The sequence below is a fragment of the Halichoerus grypus genome, chromosome 5 (genome assembly GCF_964656455.1).
Source record: "Halichoerus grypus chromosome 5, mHalGry1.hap1.1, whole genome shotgun sequence".
Lineage (NCBI taxonomy): Eukaryota > Metazoa > Chordata > Mammalia > Carnivora > Phocidae > Halichoerus > Halichoerus grypus.
In genome coordinates, this window is record NC_135716.1 from 86,792,925 (window position 1) to 86,818,994 (window position 26,070).

The 26,070-nt window shown below is 38.3% G+C and overlaps 1 protein-coding gene across 3 annotated transcripts in view; it reads left to right on the forward strand.

The window, feature by feature from the left end:
- The window catches only part of RNF115 (ring finger protein 115), a 66,432-nt gene that overhangs the window by 28,147 nt on the left and 12,215 nt on the right, over positions 1-26,070 (forward strand). For all 3 annotated transcript variants that reach the window (XM_036123659.2, XM_078072517.1, XM_036123661.2), the window contains one exon: positions 10,726-10,937. In XM_036123659.2, the coding sequence (XP_035979552.1) occupies positions 10,726-10,937 (212 nt within the window). The remainder of the gene's footprint in view (positions 1-10,725; positions 10,938-26,070) is intronic.

Consider the following 26,070-nt stretch of genomic DNA (forward strand, 5'->3'; position numbering starts at 1 on the left):
ATTCAATCTAGTAAAAAGAAGTTAAAGATTTTAAACCGTCCTTACCCAGGTTAACCATCCTTTACCTGTTTGCTATTCTCAGTCTCAGCCAGAGGGCTTGCACTCAGATGCCAGGTAGAGTTTGGCTTCTTTGAGCAGTTGCAACCTGGATTGAAAAATTCAACCAGATCTTTCGTGTGTCTCATTTTTTAGTGTGAAGACTTAAAAGAGTTCATTTCATGGTACCTGCTTCACATCCAGTCCGTTTGGAAATGTCAAGTAGAACTCCTAAGCTTTTCGCAGTTGTTGAAAAAATAACTCTGTTTCCATAATTGAGTGCATATAGGTTCACACCAATAACCACAAATTAGCAAAGACCACAAACTTAATGGTAACTGAAGGAAAAAGGATAAAACAAAATATTCTTGGTGTCAGCCTTGCCGGTTTCTGTTCAGCGAGTGCAGTTGCCCACAGTCCATGGCCTGTAAATTTAAACTCATTTGGGAAAAGGTGCCTTTCAAGAGATTGTTAATGGCTCAGTGTTTATATTACTGGGGGAATCGGGGTGTACGTCATATTTTTTCTTGGTGAATGGCATTTGAGCTCTATATTTTGGTAAAATTTAGGAATTTGCCATGGTTGCAACTATAGTCTTGAGATTTCTTTTTCAGGGCCCTTTTCTTGCCTAGGCAGTATATTATAAACCTTTGCATTTCCATTTACTTTTATTATTATTTTTTAATAAGGTTTTATTTTTATTTTTTTAAAAAGATTTTATTTGTCAGAGAGCGCGAGCGAGAGTGTGTACAAATAGGGGGAGTGGCGGGCAGAGGGAGAAGCGATGCAGGACTCGATCCCAGGACCCTAGGATCATGACCTGAGCCAAAGGCAGATGCTTAACCAACTGAGCCATCCAGGTATCCCTCCATTTACTTTTAAGTCTTATATTCCAAGCACCCTGAGTTGATTTGAGGATGAGCATGTTTTTTTACTTCTCTTTCAGTTATCCTCTCTGCTCCTCGAAATCATTCTGAAGTTTATTATTATTCTTAAAAAATTATTCTAATTTTTCCTTAATTTATTGAACAAATCTATTTCCTGGAGACAGACCTTTTAAAGTATAGGTCTTTTAAATTGTCCTCTTAGCAATAATTTTACTCAACTTTCCATTTACCTCTAAGTAGAAGCTTTGTTTCCATGGTAAATGGGACCCCTGCACTTCTTTGCCTGTTTGCCAATAAATGCTACTGCCTTTCTCAGGATGAAGATATAGTTTAAGGTCAGTCTCCAGTATCTAAAACCAAGGATCAAGAGTTATCCTCCTTTTGGGTTCACACACACCTCAAAATAAGATAAAGAGGTGGTTGGAGCTGCTAATCTAATCCCATTTAACTCTGCTACCAATGGCAGATTAAAGGTAGAATGCTTCTACAGCCATTATAACCATATAGTAACCATATAATTATCTTCCAAAATGGTATACTTTGTGAAAATTTACATAAAAATAATAAAAATAAATAATAAAATTATAAATATTAAAATAATAAAATTATATAATTAATAGTAAAATAAAAATTATATAAAATAATAAAATTTGAAAATAAAAATAATAAAAATTATATAATTTTTTGGAAATTTATTTATTGGCCAAAACCTGGTTTAGTTATCTTGATGGACTTGTTAAGAAATTGTGTTCAAACATTTTTTGAAAATAAAATTCTAGCAGGGACCTGGCTGGCTCAGTCGGAAGAGCATGTGACTCTTGATCTAGGGGTTGTGAGTTTGAGCCCCATGTTGGGTGTAGAGATTACTTAAATAGATAAATAAATAAACTTAAAAAATATTTTTTAGAGATATTACAAGAACAGAAAACTGTAGGCTGGTATCCCCTCATGAACATAGCTGTGAAAATCCTAAACAAAATTTTAGCAAATAGAACCCAACAGTATCTAAGAAGGGTTTGACATCATGTTCAAATGGGATTTATTTCAGGAGTGGAAGGTTAGTTCATAATTTGAATGTTAGTTCAACATCAAACAACGTAACTCATAGTACACTACAAAGTAAAAACCATACAGTCATCTCAATGGATGCAGATAAAACATTTGACAAAATCTAACATGAGTTTTTTTTTAAGAGAGAGCGTGCACATGTTTGTCTGGGGGTGCAGAGGGAGAGGGAGAGAATCTTAAGCAGGCTCCATGCCCAGCACAGAGCCCAGCTTGGGGCTCGAGCTCACAACCCTGAGATCATGCCCTGAGACAAAATCAAGAGCCAGACGCTTAACTGACTGAGCCACCCAGGTGCCCCTAACATCAGTTTTTGGAGGTTCTAATGGGAGCGCAGCTACTCATATACCCTTGACCGAAGAACGGTCCTTCTCTGTCGGGGAAGGTCGTCCTCTTCGACCGAGCGCGCAGCTTCAGGAGGGATGCACGTGGAGCGGTGAGGGAGGAAGGGGACCCCTGCCTAGCCAGCCAGATCAGCCGAATCAACCCTGGCTATCAATGGGGTGACAGATGTCGCAGCCAGATCACCCTCACATCCCTAACATCAATTTTTTTTTTTAAAGATTTTATTTATTCATTTGAGACACAGAGATAGAGAGATCATGAGCAGGGAGAGAGGTAGAGGGAGGGAGAGGGAGAAGCAGGCTCCCTGCTGAGCCAGGAGCCCGACGTGGGGCTCGATCCCAGGACCCTGGGATCATGACCTGAGCTGAAGGCAGACACTTAACCATCTGACATCATCAGACACATAAAAACTCTGAGCAAACTAAAATAGACGGGAACAGCCTTTATCTGACAAAGTACATCTACTAAAATCTTACAACTTACATCATAATGGTGAAACACATTGTTTTCTAACTAAGATCAGGAACAAGACTAGGATGTCTTTTCTCATCACTTGTGTTCAACATTGTTTTGGAGGTTCTAGCCAGTGTAATAAGGTAAGATAGGTAGAGACAGACAGATGTGTAAGTGGTATCCAGATTGGAAAGGAAGACGTAAAACTGTCTATTCACAGTTGGCATGATCTTTTATGTTGAAAACCTGATGGAATCTGTAAGAAAGCTATTAGAACTAGTGAATTTAGCAAAGTTACAGGAGAAAAACATACAAAAATCAATTATATATTTAGATATTAGCAACAGTTGGAAATCGAATTTAAAAAATAATTTACAGGGCGCCTGGTGGCTCAGTTGGTTAAGCGACTGCCTTCGGCTCAGGTCATGATCCTGGAGTTCCGGGATCGAGTTCCTCATCGGACTCCCTGCTCAGCAGGGAGTCTGCTTCTCCCTCTGACCCTCCCCACTCTCATGTACTCTCTCTCTCTCATTCTCTCTCTCAAAATAAATAAATAAAATTTAAAAAAATAATAATTTGCAGTAGTATACAAATATGAAATACTTTTTCAGAAAAGATGTATAAGATCTGAACATGGAGAACTACAAAATGTTACTTAGAGAAATTGAAGAACACCTAAATAAATGGAGAAATATGTCCCACTCAGGATCAACTTAATATTGTTGGGATATCATTTATAATTCAGTGTAATTCCCATAAAGATCCCAGTCAACTTAGAAATTGACAAGCAGATTTTAAAATTCACATGGAAATGCAAGGTGTGTAGAATAGCTAAAACTTCTCAGAAAAAGAAGAAAAAAATTGGAGGACTAATAATACCTGATTTCAGAGCTTATTATAAAGCTACAGTAATCAAGACTGTGGTATTGTCAAAAAGATAGATCAAAAGAACAGAATACCCAAAGTCCAGAAACAGACACACACTATTTACAACTGATTTTGACAAAGATACAAAGGCAGTCCAGGAGAAAAAGGATGGCCTTTTAAATGTGCTGAAACATTTGGATATTCACAGTACCAACAATATGAGCTTAGATACATGCTTTAAACCATATATAAAAATTAGTTCAAGATGGATAGTAGACCTAAATGTAAAACTTTTTATACCTTGAAGAAGAAAACACGGGAGAAAATCTTTATAACCTTGGGTTAGGCAAAGATTTCTTAGATATGACACCAAAAGTGTGACTCATAAAAGGAAAAATTGATAAATTGGACTTCATCAAAATTAAAAACTTTTACTCGTCTTCATAAGAATGAAGGGACAAGCCACAGTCTGGTGGAAAATGTTTTCAGATCATTTATCTCATAAAGGACTTGTATCCAGACTACATAGAGAACTCTTAAAATGGAATAATAAGAAAAGAACCCATTTTTCGAAAATGACAAAAGATTTAAACAATTTGCTTCATCAAAAAAAATACACAGATGGCAGATAAGCATGCAAAAAAAAATGCTCAACATCAAAAAAAAATGCTCAACATCATTAATCATTAGGGAAATGCAAGTTAAAACCACAATGAAATACCATTATACAACTATCTGAATGGCTAAAATTTGAAAGACTGAGCATACGAACTGCTGGTGAGGCTGTGAAACAACTGAAATTGAATGTAAAAATGGTACAACCACTTAAAACATACTAGCTGTTTTTTTTTTTTTTTTATAAAAAAGACGAATCTGCACATATAAATATGTATACAGATGTTCACAGCAACTTTATTTCTAATAGCTAAAAATTAGAAATAACCCAAATCAACCCATCAACAGGTAGGTGGGTAGACGAATTGTGGTATAGTCATATTATGGAATACTACTCAGCATAAACCATTGGTAAAATATGGATGAATGTCAAAATAATCGAGTGAAGGAAGCCAGAGTACATACAATATGATCGTTTTTACATGAAATTCTAGAAAATGTAAAATTCTAGAAAATGCAAACCACAGGAAGATCAGTGGTTGCTTAGGGGCAGGAGGAAGGGATTACCTAGGGGCACTAGAAAACATTTGGAGGTGATGGGTGTGTTCTTTATCTTTAATGTTTTCATAAGGTTGCTTGTGAACTTTTTCAAAGTTGTACTCTCAATTTATCTCTGTGAGACTGTAGTTTGTTTTTTCTTAAGATTTTATTTATTTATTTGAGAGAGAGAGGGAAAGCACAGAGGGAGAGGCAGACTCCCCGCTGAGTAGAGAGCCCAGAGAGCCCTATGCGGGGCTAGATCCCAGGACCCTGAGATCATGACCTGAGCCGAAGGCAGACGCTTAACCAACTGAGCCACCCGAGACTATAGTGTTTTTAAAAGATATAATTCACACACCCTGTAATTTAACCTTTAAAGTGTACAATTCAGTGGTTTTAGTATATTCACAGTGTATAACCATCCCCACTAATTCTAAGACTTCTTTTTCACCCCAAAAAGTAACCCTGTATCCATTAGTAGTCATTCCTTTTTTCTTCCCAGTTCCCTCAGCTGTAGGTAACCACCAATCTGTTTTCTCTGGATTTGCCTCTTTGGGACATTTTTTTTTTTTTTTTTAAGATTTTATTTATTTATTTGAGACAGAGAGAATGAGAGAGAGAGAGCACATGAGAGGGGGGAGGGTCAGAGGGAGAAGCAGGCTCCCCGCTGAGCAGGGAGCCTGATGCGGGACTCGATCCAGGGACTCCAGGATCATGACCTGAGCCGAAGGCAGTCGCTTAACCAACTGAGCCACCCAGGCGCCCTCTTTGGGACATTTTATATAAATCATACATTATGTGACCTTTGTGACTGATTTCCTTCACTTACCATATTATTTTCAAGGTTCATCCATATTGTAGCATGTATCAGTACTTTATTCTTTTTTTTTTATGGCTACATAATATTTCAGTTGTATGTATACAGTACTACACTTTATTCACTCATCAGTTGGTGGACATTTGGTTGTTTACACTATTCAGCTGTTAGGAATAAGGAATATTTGTGTATAAATTTTTGTGTGAACGTATGTTTTCTTAGATATATAACTAGGTGTGAAATTGCTGGGTCCTATGGTAACTTTAACTTCTGAGGAACAGACCATAATATTTTAAGAGATGCTGATATGATCATGGTTAGCTAATAGCAAATTCTGCTAAATGGAAAGTATTGTCCATCCTGTTTTTTATATTGTAAATATTTCAGCACAGGTATTTTCAGAAGCATTGTCTTTTTACCTCCATTCACAGTAACATTTCAGTTTTTCAAGCAAAACTTGTCAAATAAACGGTCTCTGTGGATCTTTTGGATGTTTCACCAAAACTTTGTAATAGTGGTCTCTGGTTTTACTTACACGTAAGCCATGTCCTGAACACCCAGTTTTATAGAAGAGTTATTTTTTTTTCTCTTATGCTTGTTTAAGTCTACTCAGAAGCAAATGACCTGAAGCTGTTCTTATCCTTGGTGTTGATTTGGTATAAATTTGTGTCGTGCACTTTTTATGTTGTGTTCTGTGGCCAGCGTGCACTATTTGGGACAAATACATTGATTGTTATTATTTGTTTACGCTAATTTTCAGTTTCCAAACAAGTAGCAAAATGCCTCATGCTGTTGTTGCAGCTGCTTCTAATCTCGAATTCCTTCAGAATTTTTACATGTATTAGATGTGATAACAAGTTGTATAATTATCAGTGCAGATTATTGATATTAGAATCTTGGTACTTGATTTTTCTTCTAGTCAAAATTCTCAAATACTTAGTTTTTATGTTAATTATAATGATTGCTTTGAGAGTTCTTTTCTGTGAGCAAACTTTTTGGAACTTTATTCATATAGTAAGGGAATTGTACATTTCCTATAGTTTATGTTAGTGAGTTGGATGATGGAAAAAGTGGAGGGGATAATACTTTTTCACTTATTAAAGGCAAGTACAGTTTTGGATATTTAAATGTTGCATTTACTTTGGAATTGGGGGTCAAGCAAAACTTTGTGTTGTGGACCACTTTTCAGACTAGAAACCAGCTATCTTTACCAGAGGTGGGACTGTCCCTAGAGAGGAAAATAAGTCTGATGATAAGAAGTAAAAATGGCAGTTAAACTGAAAAGGTGCTTTATTTCACTAGTATTTAGAGAAATCTTATTAATGTTTTTAGTGTGCATATTATTTTTTGTTCATCCAATTGGACATCAGAAGTTTTTAAAAGTTATTAAAAAACAGTGTTGGCAAGAGTATGGAAGAATGTAAGCTCTTGTACTCTGGTGGGAGTATAAATTGGTATAGACCTTTGGAGGGTAGCTTGGTATTATCTAACAAAATTTGAAATGCTTATACCCAGTAATTCTATTTCTATGCTACAGGATGGCCATATGAAAAAGAATGCTTCCTAATGTATTTTATGGGGCTAAGATAACTTGATAGCAAAATCAGACAAGGATAGTACACAAAAGGAAAATTAGAGGCCAATTCTGTCATGAACATAGATGCAGAAATTCACCCAAACCCCAGAAATAGAATGCAGCAATGTATTATAAGCCAGCTTGTGTTCATCCTAAGAATTCAAGGTTGGGGGCGTGGTGCCTGGGTGGCTCAGTGGGTTGAGCCTTCAGCTCAGGTCATGATCCCAGGGTCCTGGGATCAAGCCCTGCATTGAGCTCCCTGATCGGCGGGGAGCCTGCTTCTCCCTCTCCCTCTGCCTGCCGCTCCCCCTGCTTGTGCTCTCTCTCTTTCTCTGTCACATAAATAAATAAAATCTTAAAAAAAAGAATTCAAGGTTGAGTTAATATTGAGGGCTAGAAGGCAGTGATGACATTTTAAAGTGCTGAAAGAAAAAACTGCCAACCAAGAATTCAAAATCTGGCAAAAGTGGGGCACCTGGGTGACTCAGTTGGTTAAGCGTCTGCCTTCGTTAGGCTCGGGTCTGATCTCGGGGTCCCAAGATCCAGCCCCTTGGAGTGCTCTCTGCTCAGTAGGGAGTCTGCTTCTCCCTCTCCTTCTGCCCTCCCCCCCTCCCCCTGCTTGTGCACTCTTTCTCTCAAATAAATAAAATCCTTTAATTAGAAAAAAAACAAACTCTGGCAAAAGTGTCTTTCAAGAATGAAGGAGAAATTAAGACATTCCCAGATAAACAACATTTGAGGGATTTCATTGCTAATAGACCTTCCATACAAGAAAGGCTAAAGGGAGTCTTTCAGACTCACTGTAGACCTATTGAATTTACTTTTTGGAGTAGGGCCAAAGAATATGCATTTTAAATAAACTCTCCTATTTATTCTTATACACCAGAAACAAAAAAAACAAACAAAAACCTTACAATGAGATACCATTTTCTGTCTAGCAGATTGGTAAAAACTAAAAACAAAAACAAAAGCCCTGTGATATCTAGTGCTTGCCAGGATTTGGTACAGTGGAAACTCTTGGTGGATGTGTGAATTGATAGTTACTGTGCAAAACAATTTGGCATTACCAAGTAAAATTGAAGATATATAGAACATATAAAGTTGTACAAACTGCTAAATGGAGAGACTTTTCTATCTCTGCAGCAGACGACACATATATGAATGTTCACACTGGCTGTTTGTAATAGCAAAAACCTGGAAACAATCTAGATGTTTATTGAGGAGAAAAGATTTTAAAAAGTGTGGTATAAAATGTGTGTGAAAATGAATGCACCAATATGTACAGCCAAAAAAGCAAGTGCTTTCATAAGGCACTTTTATAATTCATAAGTCACATTTTATTAGGGATATATACATTTCTAGTAAAACTGTAAAGAAAAGCAAGGGGATAATAAACAAAAAATTATGGGTTGTGGTTACTGGAGGTTGGGGCAGGGAGGGACACACAGAGGGTTTCAGTGGCTTTAGGATGTGAACTAAGAGATGGTTATATGGGTATATATTTTCTTTTTTTTTTTTAAGATTTTTATTTATTTATTTGACAGAGAGAGATAGCGAGAGAGGGAACACAAGCAGGGGGAGTGGGAGAGGGAGAAGCAGGCTTCCCACCGAGCAAGGAGCCCGATGCGGGGCTCGATCCCAGGACCCTGGGATCATGACCTGAGCCGAAGGCAGACGCTTAACGACTGAGCCACCCAGGCGCCCCTATATTTTACTTTCTTATACCTCATTATATTTTACATGTATCAGATACTAGATATCATAATAAAAATGTTAAAGACTACATAAAATATAAAACGTCCATGGTATGGTGCTGTTGAAAATAATGATAGGACTTTGTGTGTTCTGAGTCAGTGCAAGCCTCTTTTTCCTCCATGGCTTTTATCCCTGTCTAATATCTACAGTTTCTTTTGCCTTCCATTTGTGGGGAAGGATAGTATCTCTTCCCACTTAAAAATGAAATCCATTGGGGCAGAGGTTCTTTTTTTTTAACATCTTATTCACTGCCATATCTTAAATAGTTCCCAGAAAGTGATTGGGACAGAGTACATGCTAAATGTTTCATTTGTTGAATGAAAGAGAGAGACTGTGTGTGTGTGTGTGTGTGTGTGTGTGTGTGTTAACACAAAGATATTTAAAGATTGGAATTCTACACACCAAATTAACCTCTGAGTAGGAATTAGGGGTAGGGATTGGTCATGGCTGAATGAATGGAGACTGTATTGCACTTCATATTTTATATTCTGCGTTCACATTTTTGTACTATATTTATTGTGTATTTTTTAAAGGAGGAGGAAACATCTTTGAAAATCAAGAAGCAAAATGTAAACCGGAAAAAATGGCAAAAATAACATTTTTGACAAACCTAAACAAACTCCTTAATTTCAAGAATCGATTTGACAAGTTATTGGATGTTAGGTTGAGACTAGAGTGGGGTCTGAAATCAGATCAGCTTTAACATGCGGCTGGGCTGCTAATCTGTTCTCTGAATGTTTCTAGAGGAGGCTATTGTTAGTATGGGTCTCTGGAAGAAATGATCAGTCTGGAGCAGGAGGGCTGTGAGGATTTTAAGACCTAAGGTCATGTGCTGAGCAGTTTTGTGTCCCTGTTATTATATATGCATTAAATAATAAGTTTTTCTGTTTGACTTAAAACTTTGAAACAAAATGAAAAGACCAGGATGTAACCAGAGTTATGTGCTTGGTTGGATGGAGTGAAATAGGTAGTATTCTCTGGAACTCTAAAATATCTGGTGTACAGATAAATAAAATTTAAATTATTTCAGTGGTGGTTTGTTTTTTCCATTCACTCTTTGTTGAATAATTCCAAACACACATCCCCCCCTACTCCTGTCCCCACATCCCCAACAACACCCTTTGAGTGATAAAATATGTACAACAGAATAGTCTTACCAAACATTCCTGCACTGCTTTGGCACGGCTTTGACAATGTCCCTTTCTGATGCAGTTTCTAGATAATAGAAGTATTTTGTAGTCCTCGTCTCCACTTTGTGGTAATGATGATCTGTAAAAAAATGTGTAACTACATCCATTTTATTTAAATCTTAGGTTATTATATAGTAGAAATGTGGATGTTATTTGTGACAAGGCACAGGAATATGATGATCTAAATGGTTGTGCTTAGGACAGAAGTCCATGGTCATGTCTGGCTCACATTTTTACTTCAGAAGGGGAAACTGGCCAGAGGCATGTGAATATGAGCTCAGTATTAAGGAAAGGGTCCAGCTGTTGGCTTGTTTCTGTATGAGGGAAATTAAGTTTCTCAGTATGTAAGTGCCCCCCCGTACACACACACCATGTATGCACTTGAAAGACATGTCTTTTCTCCTCTGTGAAATTAGGGAAATATACACTTCTTTAGTTTGGAACTGCTAAATTTTGAAGTGTTAAAAACTATTCCAAAAAAATTTTTTTTCCTCCTTTTTCAGTATTTATTCTTAACCATTTCCTCTTTCCTCTGATCTTGAAACCAGTAACGTGTTGTTTATTTCTGGTTTTTACTAGCTCTGGGAGCATTTGGACCACACGATGTTTTTCCCAGATTTTAGACCATTTCTAAGTAGCAATCCACTGGACCAAGATAATAGAGCCAATGAGAGGGGTCACCAAACTCACACTGACTTCTGGGGACCAAGTCGTCCTCCACGGCTGCCAATGACTCGAAGATACAGATCACGAGGAAGTACTCGTCCTGATAGATCCCCAGCTATTGAAGGGTGAGTTTTTTCTTTAAAGTTCTCTTTAAGGGTAGTTTCAATGAAGGATGTATTGGCATAATCTAATCTTTATAAGGTTCTCATACTTCTTACCTTTATGGACAAGATGGAGATATAAACAGAGTGAAGGTGAAGTTAAACTGAATGTCTCTTCTCAACTGCTACCAGTTAACAAATGATGATAAATTAAAGGATGCTAAAAGTAATGATATAGGTCTCTGGTTAATTTTATTAATGTTTTAGATTAATATATAGGTGATAATATTTGTTTATCAGAAAATACTGAAAGGGATATCCAATATATTGGACAACATTAGGATTCAAAAAGACCTCAACAGATTGGAGCAATGGACTTAATATGAAATTTAATAGAAATATAGTCTTGTGACTGTAAAAACATTCATGCAACAAATGTTTATTGAATGTCTTTTATGCTGGAACACTTCTGCTAATTAGATATTGGGGATACAGTGGTGAGCAGAACAGGTGCTGACCTTTGATCTCCTAGAGCCCATTTTGTAGGAATAATAAACATAAATTTTTAAAAGTGTTTGCCATATGCTTAGGATTGTACTTCATGCTTTATCTGCTTATTTAATCCATATGAATTAGTAGGTGCTGTTGCTATTCTTATTTTATATAAGAATAAGACTCAGAGAAATAAAATAACCTGGATCAGTGGTAGATCCAGGATTTACTTGAATCCAGGGATGTATGAATCTAGTGCTGCATGGCAGCCACTAGCCACATGGGGTTATATCGATTTAAATTAATTAAAAGTTAATAAAACTCAAAATTCTTCAGTCACAGTAGCCACATTTCAAGGGTTCAGTAGCTACAGATTGCTGGTAGTTACCATATTTTACAGCACAGATTATAGAACATTTCCGTTATCTCAGAAAGTGCTATTGGACAGTGCTGTTCTAGAGCCTACACTCCCTTACATATATACACCTTCTAGATTTTACTATTAATAGTTTACTATACTTGCTTTATCACATATCTATCCACCTATTTGTCCATTAGTTCATATTATATCTTATGAATTTCAAAGTTAGTTGTAGACATTTCTTCTTAGGACAATAATAAGATATAGGAAATCTGATTTAATGGGATTGTCAAGGACAAAAGCCAAAAAATCTTAGACCATTGTAATAACATATGGTGCTGAGAGGCAAATCTGTGCCCTTTAAACTGCATGTAGTTTACTTTCCTTTCTCTACCTGGTATGGACCCCATTTTTCAACTCCTCAGCTACAGTTCATCTACAGTTTTATCTCTTGTGCACTTATTTTCTCCTACCCACTAAACTGCCAATTTTGGATCGATGCTGTGGTCTGCTTTTACCTTGTTCCTCCCCTAAGGGAATGGCTGAGTACTGCTGGAGGAAAATCATTAATGTGCCCATTGGTGCCCCTGCAGCTGGCAAAGTGTATTTAATCTCCATTAGACTGTCAATGCTTTTGATTAGTCTTTTAATTTGCATTCCCCTCAGGAAATATTTTGAACTTCGGCCAAATCTCACTCCAAATTTCCTGTCTGGTAGCTGATTCTCAGCAGCTGATTGTATTCTTCATTTTGAAAATTGGGACCTCAGACATGAACTCCCAAAAACCCTGGGTCACATTTTTCTACATTAATATTTATTTCTCCTTCCAGTCTCCTAAGATGAGGTATCCTGCCTTTGTTTTCAAAGTAACTCCATCAGCCCATGTTTCTGACTCATTCTTTACCTATTTCCTCTGAGATTTAGTTTCATCCATTTTCATCTCCCTGCTCCCTTTTTCCCCTTTGCTGCCCCGCCCCCCCACACTTTAGCAGCATGGTTTTCAACTCTGGCTGTACATTAGTGTCACTGAGGTATTTTTAAAAATCCTGATACCTGGTCCCTGTCCCCAAGGATTCCGATTTAAGTATTCTGGGTGAGATCTAAGCACTGGTAATTTTTTTTTTTTTAAAGATTTTATTTATTTGACAGGGAGAGAGAGAGAGAGTGTAAACAGGGGGAGCAGCAGGCAGAGGGAGAGGGAGAAGTAGGCTCCCCACTGAGCAGGGAGCCTGACGTGAGGCTCTATCCCAGGACCCTGGGATCATGACCTGAGCCGAAGGCAGAAGGCAGACGCTTAACCATCCGAGCCATCCAGGCACCCCTAAGCACTGGTAATTTTTAAAAGCTTTTGAGGTTATTCTGATTGTAGCCAGAGTTGAGAACCATTGTTTTAGTTACTGCCCAATCGTATTTCTTTCCTTTTCCAATAAAATTTCCCGAGGAGTTGCTTTTACTTTTTGTACTTTCTCATCTCTCATTATTCCTCTACTACTATAATCTGGTTCTCCTTTCACTAAAATCCCTGTGTTGCAGGGGTGAAGACCCAGTGTGTATTTCAAAATCTTTATTGTATGAGTCTAATGTACTGAATTCAACATTTTCTCCCCCCTTGTGAAATTCTCTGCTTCTCTGATTTCCATGACAGTAAGTTTTCTTGATTTACCTCTTCTCTGACTTTTCCTTAGTCTGCAATAGGGTTAACTTTGGGACTCAGTGACATTTTGGGGCTAGATAATTCCTTGTTGTGTGGGAGACTCTCCTGTACATTATAGGACGTTTAGCAGTGTCCCTGGCTTTTGTCTACTACCTGTAGTAAACCCCCCTTATCCTCCCAGTTATGATAACCAGAACTGTCTTCAGATATTGCCAAATGTCCCCTGAGGGAGCAAAATTGTCCCTGGTTGAGAACCACTACTCTGTAAGTTCTCTCTGGCCATTCTTAGGTTATCTCACAATTCTAATAATTACCTATATACTAAAGACTCCCAGATCTATATTTCTATTTTGACCTTTCCCCCTAATTTGAGACTTGAATTTATATCCTCTTGTTAGACATTTCCATCTGGATGTTCCATAGATACTCCAAACTCACCAAGATGAAAGCTAAACTCTTTTCTTCCAAACCCAATCCTTTTTCTTTATCTGATTTTGATAGGGGGTACCACTCTACCCAGTTTAGAAACTGAAGTATTTTTTTTTTTTTTTTTTTAAGATTTTATTTATTTATTTGACAGAGAGAGAGATAGCGAGAGCAGGAACACAAGCAGGGGGAGTGGGAGAGGGAGAAGCAGGCTTCCCGCCGAGCAGGGAGCCCGATGCGGGGCTTGATCCCAGGACCCTGGGATCATGACCTGAGCCGAAGGCAGACGCTTAACGACTGAGCCACCCAGGCGCCCCTAGAAACTGAAGTATTAACATAGAATCTTTTCTTTGTCCTGCTCAACTCTCCAATATATACTTAGCCAGTTAGTTATGAATTCTTCCTGATTTTTCTTTCCTATTTCTCAACTCCTGTTTTGTCCAACCATTTCCCTTGTAGTTCACGTCCATATCTCCTTCAAAGCATTACCATTCTTAAATTTGCTCCCGTATTACCCTTACAGGATTATCTACCTAAATTTTCAAATCTCTGTCACTTCTCTGTATAAAATCCATTGTCATAGGGTCCATAACTTCATATACAAGGGCCTCTGTGTTTCTGAACTCTGCAACCTTGTTTCCTGTCACTTCCTCCTTTTATTCCACCAATATAAAACTTATTCTCTACATACACCATGGTGTTTCTAGCTTGTTTACCTTTGCTTAATCTGTTTCCTTTGGCAGAAATACTTCTGCTGCTTTCTTTTTTTTTTTTTTTTAGATTTTTTTTTTTTAATTTATTTGAGAGAGAGAGACAGAGATAGTGAGAGAGACAGCACAAGTGGGGAGGAGAGGGAGAAGCAGGCTCCCCACAGAGCAGGGAGCCCGATGCGGGACTTGATCCCAGGACCCTGGGATCATGACCTGAGCCGAAGGCAGACGCTTAACCGACTGAGCCACCCAGGCGCCCCCTCTGCTGCTTTCTTAACCCAATTAATCCTTTGTTGAATTTAGGAAGCCTCCTGTGACCTCAGGACTGTGTCAGAGGCCCTTCTTTGTGCTCTCCCAAAGCACCTCATGCACTCCCCTACCATAGTACTATGGCATAGTAGGTACTATTAAGTACCTACTGTGAGGTAGGCACTACTGAGGAAAATTGAGATTCTGCCTTATTAGAGTGTATATTAGTTATCTGTTGTTGCATAACAAATTATCCTAAAACTTGGTGACTTGAAACAGTAATAATTATGTATTACCGCTCACAGTTCTTTGAGGAATTCAGATAGGGTAGGAGATAGTTTCTCTGTGCTGTGTGATGTCTAGGACCACAGCTAGAACACATAAAGCCTGAGGGCTGAAATCATCTGTAGGCTTATTTGTGTACATGTCTGGTGGTAGTGCTAGCTGGTGGCTGGGCGTTTAGTTCATGCTATCAGGGAAAACCCACACATGACCTTCCTTAGTTTTAAGTCAAGTCTAGGGTTTTTTTTTTTTTAAGATGTCCGCTAATTTGAATTTGTCTGATTGTTTCTTCATTCAGATTAAGTATCTGGGCAAGAGTACTAGATAAATGATGTATCCTTTTCAGCGTATTGCAGCAGAGGGGCACATTGTTAGCTTTCCCCATCATGGGTAGTGTTAAGTTTGACCATTTGGTTAAGGCCTTGTCTGCCAAACTTTTCTTATAAAGGTACATTTTCTCCTCTGTAATTAATAAATAATCTGTGGTGATACTTGGATATTGAATGAACATCTGGTTCCCTAGTAGTTTTTTACATGATGATTCTTGCCTGAATTATTACTATAATGGCTGTAAAATAATGATTTTTCTATTTCTATGATTCCTTCTACAGATACCAATCTTCTGTAAATGAGCTTTTTTCTTCTCCTTGCCCTATCTTTTCAGTCCACTTATTTATTTTAGCATGGACTCATGGATTTTATTTTAATCATTATTCATTTTGATGCTCATAATCCCAATTTGACCAGAGTAATTGGATCTAAGCATTTTAAGCAGTAACCCTTGTTCATAGCCCTTAAATTAATAAGAGAGTTGGGGTGTCAGAGTAAAGTGATCAGCTTGTGTTTCTCTTGATTATTAGCTGGATAATTTCTGGCCTACTGGACAAACACAGTTTCTGCTAGGAGTCTTGTAAAGGAAATAAAATTCTTTCAAGAAGATTTTTTTAGTTGCTAATAGGAATGGGGAGAATTATTCTAACTTGTTCTACCTACTGTATGAATGCTTAAAAACAGTATGAATGCCCTTTGGCAGCCTTGTATTTTTTCTGCAATCTGAGACGAGAAGGTAACTAACACTTAATCAAATGCCTAGAATTTTTCAGGCACTAGGCTATATACACTCTTCTCACAGAGCCCTGGAGCTGGGCCATGAACAGCTAAAGTAGGCAGGGGTCAAATTTTAGTATCTTTTGCTCAGAAATTCCTTGCCAATTAATAAAATATCAGTGTGAACACATTAGCTTGATCCAGTCCTCCTTGGTTGCTTTGCTTATTTATTCCATTGGAATTGTGGTCTACTCTGTTACTACATTGTCTTTTTAACTAATAGCAGAGTGGGAGAAAGAGATAAGCCTCCTTTTCTCATGTGTCCTTTACAGACAATCGTATTACCTGAGTAACATATAACCTGAACTTAATGATGGCTTAAGAATTTGTTTTTCTGATGGGGATTGCATTGAATGTGTAGATTGCTCTAGGTAGCATTGACATCTTCACAATATTTGTTCTTCCAATCCATGAGCATGGAACGTTTTTCCATAGGAATTTGTTTTTCTTACACATAACAAGATGTCTATAGCTGGGTGGCAGTAGGATATTTCTATATCTTAACCATGTTAGGGTTGAATCTCTGTGGTTCTCTTGGTCTTTCTCTCATGCTTACTGCCTTAGAGCCTCAGGAAAGAAGAAAGGGGAAAGGGATAGCATCAGCTTATTTGTCCCCCCCCCCCCTTTTTTTTAAGGAAAGGAAAATCTTTTCCATTGCCCCACTCCCACCTCTATATTCCTTAGGAAGAAAATTCCACTCACTGGGCACTTTGTTACATGTTCCCCATCCCCAGCTGTAAAGAAAGCTGGGAGAGCATGGATTTAGCTTTTGAATCCTTTGTAGTAAGAGGTGGCAAGGGAGAATGGTGTTGAGAATGGATTTGGGGTCAGACAGCCAGTGTCTGCTAATTAGATATTTTATTAGCTATTTTAGCTAATAGAAAAAGTAACACATTACTTCAGATTAATTGTAGCATAGGATTAACATTTATTTTACATTAAATAATGTTTTAGCAGTCTTCTGAAGATTTTGATCTTATCTTGTAAGATATGTTAACCACGTGACCCTCCCACACACACCTTTTTTTGGGGGGGTGGTGAGTGTCATAAACTTAGTGATTTTTGGCTCTGAATCAGCATTTTGTATATTTTAGTCATTTAGTTTTTTTTTTTTTAAGATTTTATTTATTTGAGAGAGAATGAAAGAGATTATGAGAGCGGGGTGAGAGGCAGAGGGAGAAAGTCATTTAACTCTTGTTGATTTTTCCCCTTTCTATCATTATAATTTAAAGGTTTTTAAAAGATTTATTTATTTATTTTAGAGAGAGAGAGTGTGTCTGGGGGTTGGGGGGGCAAGAGGGAGTGGGAGAGAAACCCAAGCAGACTCTGTGCTGAGTGTTGAGCCCAATGTGGGGCTCGATCTTACCACCATTAGTTCACCACCCGAGCTGAAACCAAGAGTCTGACGCTTAACTGACTGCACCACTCAGGTGCCCCTATCATTTAAAGTTTTCATTAAATAAACCTACCCGTTTTTTACCTTATTTAGACACACTGTGAAAAGAAGTTTCATGTTATTACCTGTGTAAACATTATTGACTAAATATGTAGATGACAAAAACATTTGCCATTAGGAGAAAGTAACTATATATGTAAATACATTAAAAATGAAGCAACATTATCTTCTAAGGGATTAATATCAAAGTACATAAAGAACTTACACAGCTGAACATCAAAAAACTCCAAATAATTTGACTAAATGGGCAGGGGATCTGAATAGACATTTTTCCAAAAAAGACATATATAGATGGCCAACAGGTACATGAAAAGATGTTCAACATCAGTAATCGTCAGGGAAATGCAAGTCAAAATCACAGCGAGATATCACCTCAAACCTGTTAGAATGGCCGTTATCAAAAAGACACAAAATAACTAGTGTTGGTGAGGATGTGGAGAAAAGGGAATGAACCCTTGTGCACTGTTGGTGGGAATGTAAATTGGTGCAGCCAGTATGGAAGACAGTATGGAGATTCCTCAAGAAAAATAGAACTACCATATGATCCAGCAGGTCCACTTCTGGATATTAATCCGATAAAAATGAAAACACTAATTTGAAAAGATACATGCACATCCCCCCATGTTTATTGCAGCATTATTTACAATAGCTAAGATGTAGAAACAACCTGAATGTCTATCAATAGATAAATGGATAAAGAAAACATGGTATAGATATATAATAGAATATTATTCAGCCATAAAAAAGAATGAAATCTTGCCATTTGTAACAGTGTGGCTGGACCTTGAGGGCATTATGGTAAGTGAAATAAGTCAGTCAGAAAAAGACAAATATATGATCTCACTTACATGTGGAATCTAAAAAAAACCCCAAATTCCAAAACCAAGTTTATAGATACAGAGAACAGATTTATGGTTGCCAGGGCGGGGTGGGGAAAGGGAGTGGGGCATGGGAGGTGAGCAAAATGCGTGAAGGGGTGGGGGTCAAAAGGTACAAACTTCCAGTTATAATATAAATAAGTTGGGGATATAATGTACAGCAGAGTGGCTATAGTTAATAATACTGTATTTTATATTTGGAAATTGCTAAGAGAGTAATCTTAAAAGTTCTTAACACAAGAAAAAGAAATTCTAATTATGTATGGTGATGGATGTGAACTAGATTTATTGTGGTGATCATTTCACAATACATACAAATATCAAATTTTAAAAAGTATTCTTTGTTAAAAGTAGTTGTCTGAAGATTGTTTCATGAATGTTATGAAAGTTGAAGTGCAGTAATGTCTGAAGTCTATAAGCGATGGTTTCTCTTGTTTCTAGTAAGATAAATACTTTTATCTTTGCTTACTTATTAGGGAGTTATATGTCAGGGCTTAAAATGCTGTGTGGTATAATTGTAAAATAAACTCTTTAAAAAAGAGGAGTGCAGAAACTAGCCCTGTATATTTGTTGGTGCATGTGCTGAAATCCACAGCTTTTTTGGGGGGATGGAGCATTCTGCAGGTTTACTGTCAAGAGCCTGGAGGGCGCCTGAGTTGCTCAGGGTCCTGGGATCGAGCCCCGCATCAGGCTCCCTGCTCAGCGGGAAGCCTGCTTCTCCCTCCCCGACTCCCCCTGCTCTCACTGTGTCTCTCTGTGTCAAATAAATAAATAAAATCTTAAAAAAAAAAAAAAAAAAAAGAGGCTGTTTTTTTTTGTCTTTTTGGTTTTTGTGGGAGTTTTTGTTTGTTTTTTTGGAGTTCAGCAAGGACAAACTTTTAAAATTGCATTCTGCTTGGCAGTGTGTAGGATGGGAGGAGGATATCCTAACCCTTTGTCATGTTCATATGCAGAAAAATAATGAAAGTTGACTAGAGCCCACTTTTTTAAAAATTTAATCCAGTACTTCATTTATGTAACTGTTGCTTCTGAAAGGAGAAAAGTTTAAAAGAATGTTTTTGCATCTGTTCATAAGGAGGGTGGTAATTTTTTTGTGTTTACTTTATCACATTTGGTATCAGGATTGTTAGTTTGATAAAATGAACTGGAAAATCTTTATTTTTTTATCCTTAGGAATAGTTTAAATAACATAGAAATTACCTATTCCTTAAAGATTTGATAAAAACTACCTATAATTCTGTCTGGGTCTGGCATCTTTTGAGGGACCAAATCTCTTACAACCTTTAAAGTTACTTCTGGGGTTAATGGTCTGGGGTGGTGTTGTTTTCATCTCTACTCCCAGCTTCTAGAATAGTGTCTGTTTTATAGTGGATACTAAATATATTTGTGTTGAATGAATGGATAATTGTAATTATGTTCCTAAGAGGTATATGGAATATATGCATTAGTGGTAATTATAGCTAAGAGTTTGTGCCAGGCCCTAGTCTGAGTGCATTACAAATAGTAATTTGTTTAATCTTCACTATAACCCTATGGAGAAGTTACTGTGAATCTCCATTTTACAGTAGAAATTGAGGCACAGAGTGGTTAGGTAAATTGCCTGAAATTATAAAGCCAGTTAAATATTGGAGCCAGGATATTATACAAGTGATGATATTTGTATTTGGCAGGATTATATATGTTTAAAAAGTACTTTAAACAAATCTAATAGTATCATATAGTCTTCCCAATTAAAAAAGAAAAAAAGAATTAAGCATTTCCCTTTCTCAGAAACTTTCCTTCCAAAGCACACATACTGGCTGTGAGGGTGATCTGGCTGCAACATCTGTCACCCCATTGATCTCCAGGGTTCATTCAGCGGATCTGGTGGGCTAGGCGGGTGTCCCATTCCTCCCTCACTGCTCCATGTGCCTCCCTCCCCAAGCTGTGCGCTAGAAGAGGAGGACCTTCCCCGATAGAGGAGGACCCTTCTTCCATTAAGGGTATTTGAGTAGCTGCGCTCCCCTGCTAGAATCTCCAAACAAGCTCCAAAGCACAAATACCAATATGTCAGGAAGTAGTACCTGCAAGTTTTTAGTTCACTTTCTTTTTTCTTCTCCTTTATGTAAATGGAACACAACATATCTTTTTGGTCATATTTTTATGGGTCATATTCTCCCTGCTAAGCAGGTCTACCCTGTTTCTTCTACAATGATTGTTTCTCCTTTACAGTAGTTGTCATTATATGTCACCCCGTGTTTTGTTTTGTTTTTTTAAGATTTTATTTATTTGTGAGAGAGTGAATGGGAACACAAGCAGGTAGAGTGGCAGGGAGAGGGAGAAGTAGGCTCCCTGCTGAGCAAGGAGCCTGATACAGGATTCCATCCCAGGATCCTAGGATCGTGACCTGAGCTGAATGCCGACACTTAACCGACTGAACCACCCAGGCATCCCCTCACCCAGTGTTTTGAAAGTACATTACCATTTCATATTTTATAGATTTCTTTTTGATTAGATTTTAGCGTGGCTTCTTCCTAATGATGGTTTTTCCTGTTGATTTGAGAGGGAGTATAACGTTTTATTCTGCTCATCAGGTTTTCAGCTGGTGGTTTCTGTGGGCTACATCGCAGGCTACTCCTGTTCATTCCACTGATTCCACTATAGACAGAGTGCTTTGTCATTTAAAAAATCAGATGTCAGAGATTAATTAGCCTTTGTGGGATTATTAATGTGTTCCTTACACCAATTTAGGGAGTTACCCTGAAATGAGATCTATTTTCTTTGGCTTTTTCAATGACATGAGTGAAACCTCTTTGCACATGTAAAGATGGGTAAGTCTCACAGTGTTCATTCTTTTTTTTTTTTTAAAGATTTTATTTATTTATTTGACACAGAGAGACAACGAGAGAGGGAACACAAGCAGGGGGCTGGGAGAGGGAGAAGCAGGCTTCCTGCCAAGCAGGGAGCCTGATGCAGGGCTTCCCTGGGATCAAGACGTGAGCCAAAGGCAGACGCTTAATGACTGAGCCACCCAGGCTCCCCTGTTCATTCATTCTGCAAATACTTGTGAGAGTGTCTAAAGTATGTCCTCTAATCTGCAGCTTTCAAATGATAGTTTATCCAGCAGTAAATCGGGTCCTGAATAGACTAGCTCATCTTATCTAACCTTCAGTGAATCTGACCTGTGCCAGAAGACTAATTTATTAATTTGCAGGGAGGGGTATTCTATTTCAGGGACTGGAAAACTCATTTCTGCTTGTTAGCATAATGCTGTCTTTGAATTTCCCAGATAACAAGAAATCAAAAGCAATCAGATGGTTTCTTGGTGTGTATAGAATAAACAAAAGAGATTGCATAGTCTTTAGGAGAAATTTCATTTGGATTGTGACAAGTCTAAGGAATTATTCATATTTCACCTTAAAGAATTTTTTTTAGGATGGCAGAATATTTATAGTTGTCAGTTCTTTTTCCTTGTCTCTATTAGATCAACACTAACACAGTCATACTTTCCAGACTTCATAGAGGTTACTACCCATTACTTTGCACTTATTATATTAAGACCTGTCTTTATTTTAGTGTGTTGTACTCCTTTAACATTTGTTTTTTATTGCTACATTTTAGCCTGGTGTTTTGATCAGCTGTCTCTGAGTCACTTTGTAGGGCAGATTACTACCAAGGTTTGCTTCCTTAAAAATACGTTCCCCTGAAGGAGATTCTGAGACCATAGTTTTCTTTCCCTTTTTTTTTTTTTAAGATTTTAATTATTTATTTGTCAGAGACAGAGAGATGGAGAGCGGGCACAAGCAGGGAGAGTGGCAGGCAGAGGGAGAAGCAGGCTCCCTGCTGAGAAAGGAGCCCGATGTGGGACTCGATCCCAGGACCCTGGGATCATGACCTGAGCGGAAGGCAGACGCTTAACCGACTGAGCCACCTAGGTGTCCATGAGACCATAGTTTTCTGACCACTGATTGCTACTCACATTTTGAGAATTGACTTTTTTGGTTATTTAAAAATATTAGGGTATTTTGTTTTGTTTTGTTTTGTATTAAAAAGGCAACATTACCCAGAAATAGCCACAGTTATACCCTGATGCATAATCTTGTGGAACTTTTTAAATATGATACCTACATCTATATAATTGAAATGGGAATTGTACTGTACCTACTTTATCATCCCCCTTTTTTATCTTAATAGATTATATGTGTCTTTCAGTGTATTTCTGGGCCCCCTCTTGGGGTCTTTTAATTAATTCAACAAACATTTGTATTTTACTTTGCCAGGTATTATTCCAGGTATTGACTGTACAGTAGTGAACAAAACAGTCAAAAGTTGATTGCCCTTGTGGAGCTTAATAAGGGGAAATCAGACAACCAAAATAAGTTAAATCAGTAGGCTGTTAAGCAGTAGTAAATGCTATGGGGAAAAAAAGGCAGAGAAGGGAGATTAGGGAGTATGGGAGAAGTGAAGTTTCAAAAAGTATAGTCAGCTAAGACCTTATTGAGAAGGCATTTGAATAGACATAAACGAAGTGAGGGAATGAGCTAGGAATGTGCCAACAAGGAGAGGCCAGTTAGAGCAGAGTAAGTGAGGGGGAATAGTAGGAGATAAGGTCACAGAGAAGTTGGCTGGGTGTGGGGATGGAGAGGAGAGTATTAGATCATGTAGAGCCTGGTAGACTACTGAAAGAGCTTTTATTCTGAGTGCAGTGGAAACCCAGTAGAAAGTTTAGGGCAGAGAAATGACATGGTCTAACTTCAGTCTTAAAATGATCATTCTAACTGCTATGTTGAGAATAGAATGGGGGGCTGCAGGGAGTACGGGGCAAGGGCAGAAGCAGAGAAACCATTTAAGAGGCTGTTGCATTAATCTAAGCTAGAGATGCTAGTGGCTTGGATAAAGGTAATGAAAAATGGTTGGATTCTACATATAGTTTGACAATGGGCATAATAGGATTTGCTGACAGATTGGATATGAGGTGTAACACAAAGAAGAGTTGTGGATGAAAAAAAAAGAGTTAAGGATGCACTAAGGTTTTGGTCTGAGCAGCTTGAAAAATGGAGTCACCATCAACTGAAATGGGGAACACTAGGAGGAACAGATATGGGGGAGAAGATTTAAGAGTTCAGTTTGGGACACAATAAGTGTGAGGTGCTTATTACACATTCAGGCATTGAGGTTGAGTAGGCAGAGGTCTCGGGTGGAGATAAAATTTGGAAATGTGGCTTGTATATAAGACTGGGTGAAATTGGGGCACCTGGGTGGCTCAGATGGTTAAGCATCTGCCTTCGGCTCAGGTCATGATCCCAGAGTCCTGGGATTGAGCCCTGCATCGGACTCCTTGCTCAGTGGGGAGCCTGCTTCTCCCTCTCCCTCTGCCATTCACTCCACTTGTGCTCTCTGGCTCTCTCTCTCTGTCAAATAAATAAATTAAAAAAAAAAAAAAAAGACTGGGTGAAATTGCCAAGAGTCAAGAAAGAAAATAGAAGAGCTCAGAGAATTGAGCCCTAGGCCCTGATTGATTAGAAGTTTGGAAGGTAAAGAGGAATAAACAGAGAAGACAGAAAGGACAACCAAGGAACAAGGAGGAAAACCTAGAGAGAGTACAATTCTGGAAACTGGATGAAGACTCTTAATCTGGTCTTAGCATATGTCTTCCCCTCCAGACTGTGTGGATTGATTTTTCTCTTCTGTGGGTTAAATACGCACACCACCCTCCCACCCAACCCTATTTTATCTACCTATTACTTTAACAAGACAAGATTTTATTTTATTTTTTTTTGTAAAGATTTTATTTATTTATGTGACAGAGAGAGACAGCGAGAGAGGGAACACAAACAGGGGGATGGGAGAGGGAGAAGCAGGCTTCCTGCAGAGCAGGGAGCCCGATCTCTGCAGGGAGCCCGATGCGGGGCTCGATCCCAGGACCCCGGGATCATGACCTGAGCTGAAGACAGATGCTTAACCACTGAGCCACCCAGGCGCCCCAAGATTTTATGTTTCTAAATTCATATTTAAAAAGTTCCAAAGAAAAGAAAATTCATTGTAAGTACTGCATGTATCAGCTGAAGATAATCTCCTCACAATAACTCTTACACATACTGAGTCCACCCTGAGCAGCCTCTCTTTGTTTCTGCTACAGAGATGTGGAACCAGCATCTGACTTCCAGGGAGTAAGCAGCCAAAAGAGGGGAATCAGCATCTCATCAGCTGAGGCGTCCCTGGCAAGGCAACTCCAAGCATTTATGTAGGGTCAGCTTTAGAGCTGGGAACTAGGCTCTTTCTCAAAGTTAATTATTGCCATTACTTATTGGTTAGTTCAAGCATTTGGTAATTTGCTCTTCTAGCTAGTAGCAAGCAAGGAGGGTGTATTATTTATTGCTGTGTAACACATTACCCTGGAATTTAGCAGCATATAGCAACAGACATTTATTTTCTTACAGTTTCTGAGGGTCAGAAATTTGGGAGCAGCTTAGCTAGGTAGTTCTGGTAAAGGGTTTCATGAGATTATAATCAAAATGTCAGCTGTGGCTGCAGGCATCCGAACATTCAACTGGGGCTGGAGGATCTGCTTCCATGATAAGTCACTCACATGGCTATTGGCAGGAGGCCGTAATTCCTTACCATGTGGACCTCTGCATAGGGCTCCTTCGGTGTCCCCGTGACTTGATAGCTGGCTTCCCCAGAGTAAAGTGCTCTGAGAGAGAAAGGAAAAGGAAAGAAACCATAATCCCTTTTATATCCTGATCTTGGAAGCTGAACACTGTCATTTTGGCCATATTTTATCTGTAGGAAGTGAGTCTCTAGGTCCAGCCCACATTCAAGGGGAGAAGAATTAAACTCCACCTCTTGAAGGGAGGAGTATTAAAGAACTTGTAGACATATTTTAAAACTACCATATTTCACCCTCTGGCCACAAATTACTTACGATTCTCTCATGTGCAAAATATACTCGCATCCTCTCAACACCCACCTAAAGCCTTGTCCCTTTATAGCATCAACTTGAAATCCAGGTTGTTAGGTCCAAGTGTGGATGAGGCTCCTTGGTTATAGTTCCACAAGTACAACTTCTTATGATGTGAACACCTATGAATTAAAGAAACAAGTTTTCTGCCCTTCATGCACCCAACATACAGTGATGGGACAGGCATGTACTAAACAGGTATAGAGATTCCTATTTAAAAAGGGAGAAAATGGGAGGCACAAAGAAGTCATACTGATTCATAGCAATTCTGATTTTATCTGGATAAATGGAAGTTTCTTGATTAGGACTTAGTTCTTCTTTTGCGCAGGAATGCTGCTCTGGTGGCTCATGTTTCCTCCTCCTAGGCTCTTGGTTTCAGCCTCTGAGTTATCTTTTCTTTTCCATGAAAAGTAGTCCAGATTTGCAGCTGCATAGTTTTCTTAGTCTCCTTCTTGCCAGTAGAATTTTGAGGGCCCAAGAGGCTTCTTTTCATTTTGTTTTGCCTCTATACCTTTCAGTGTAACCTGGCAGTGTTTCTTTTTATTTTTTTGCCACCCAGGCGCCCCCGGCAGTGTTTCTTTTTAAAACTTAGGGTCTCCTGT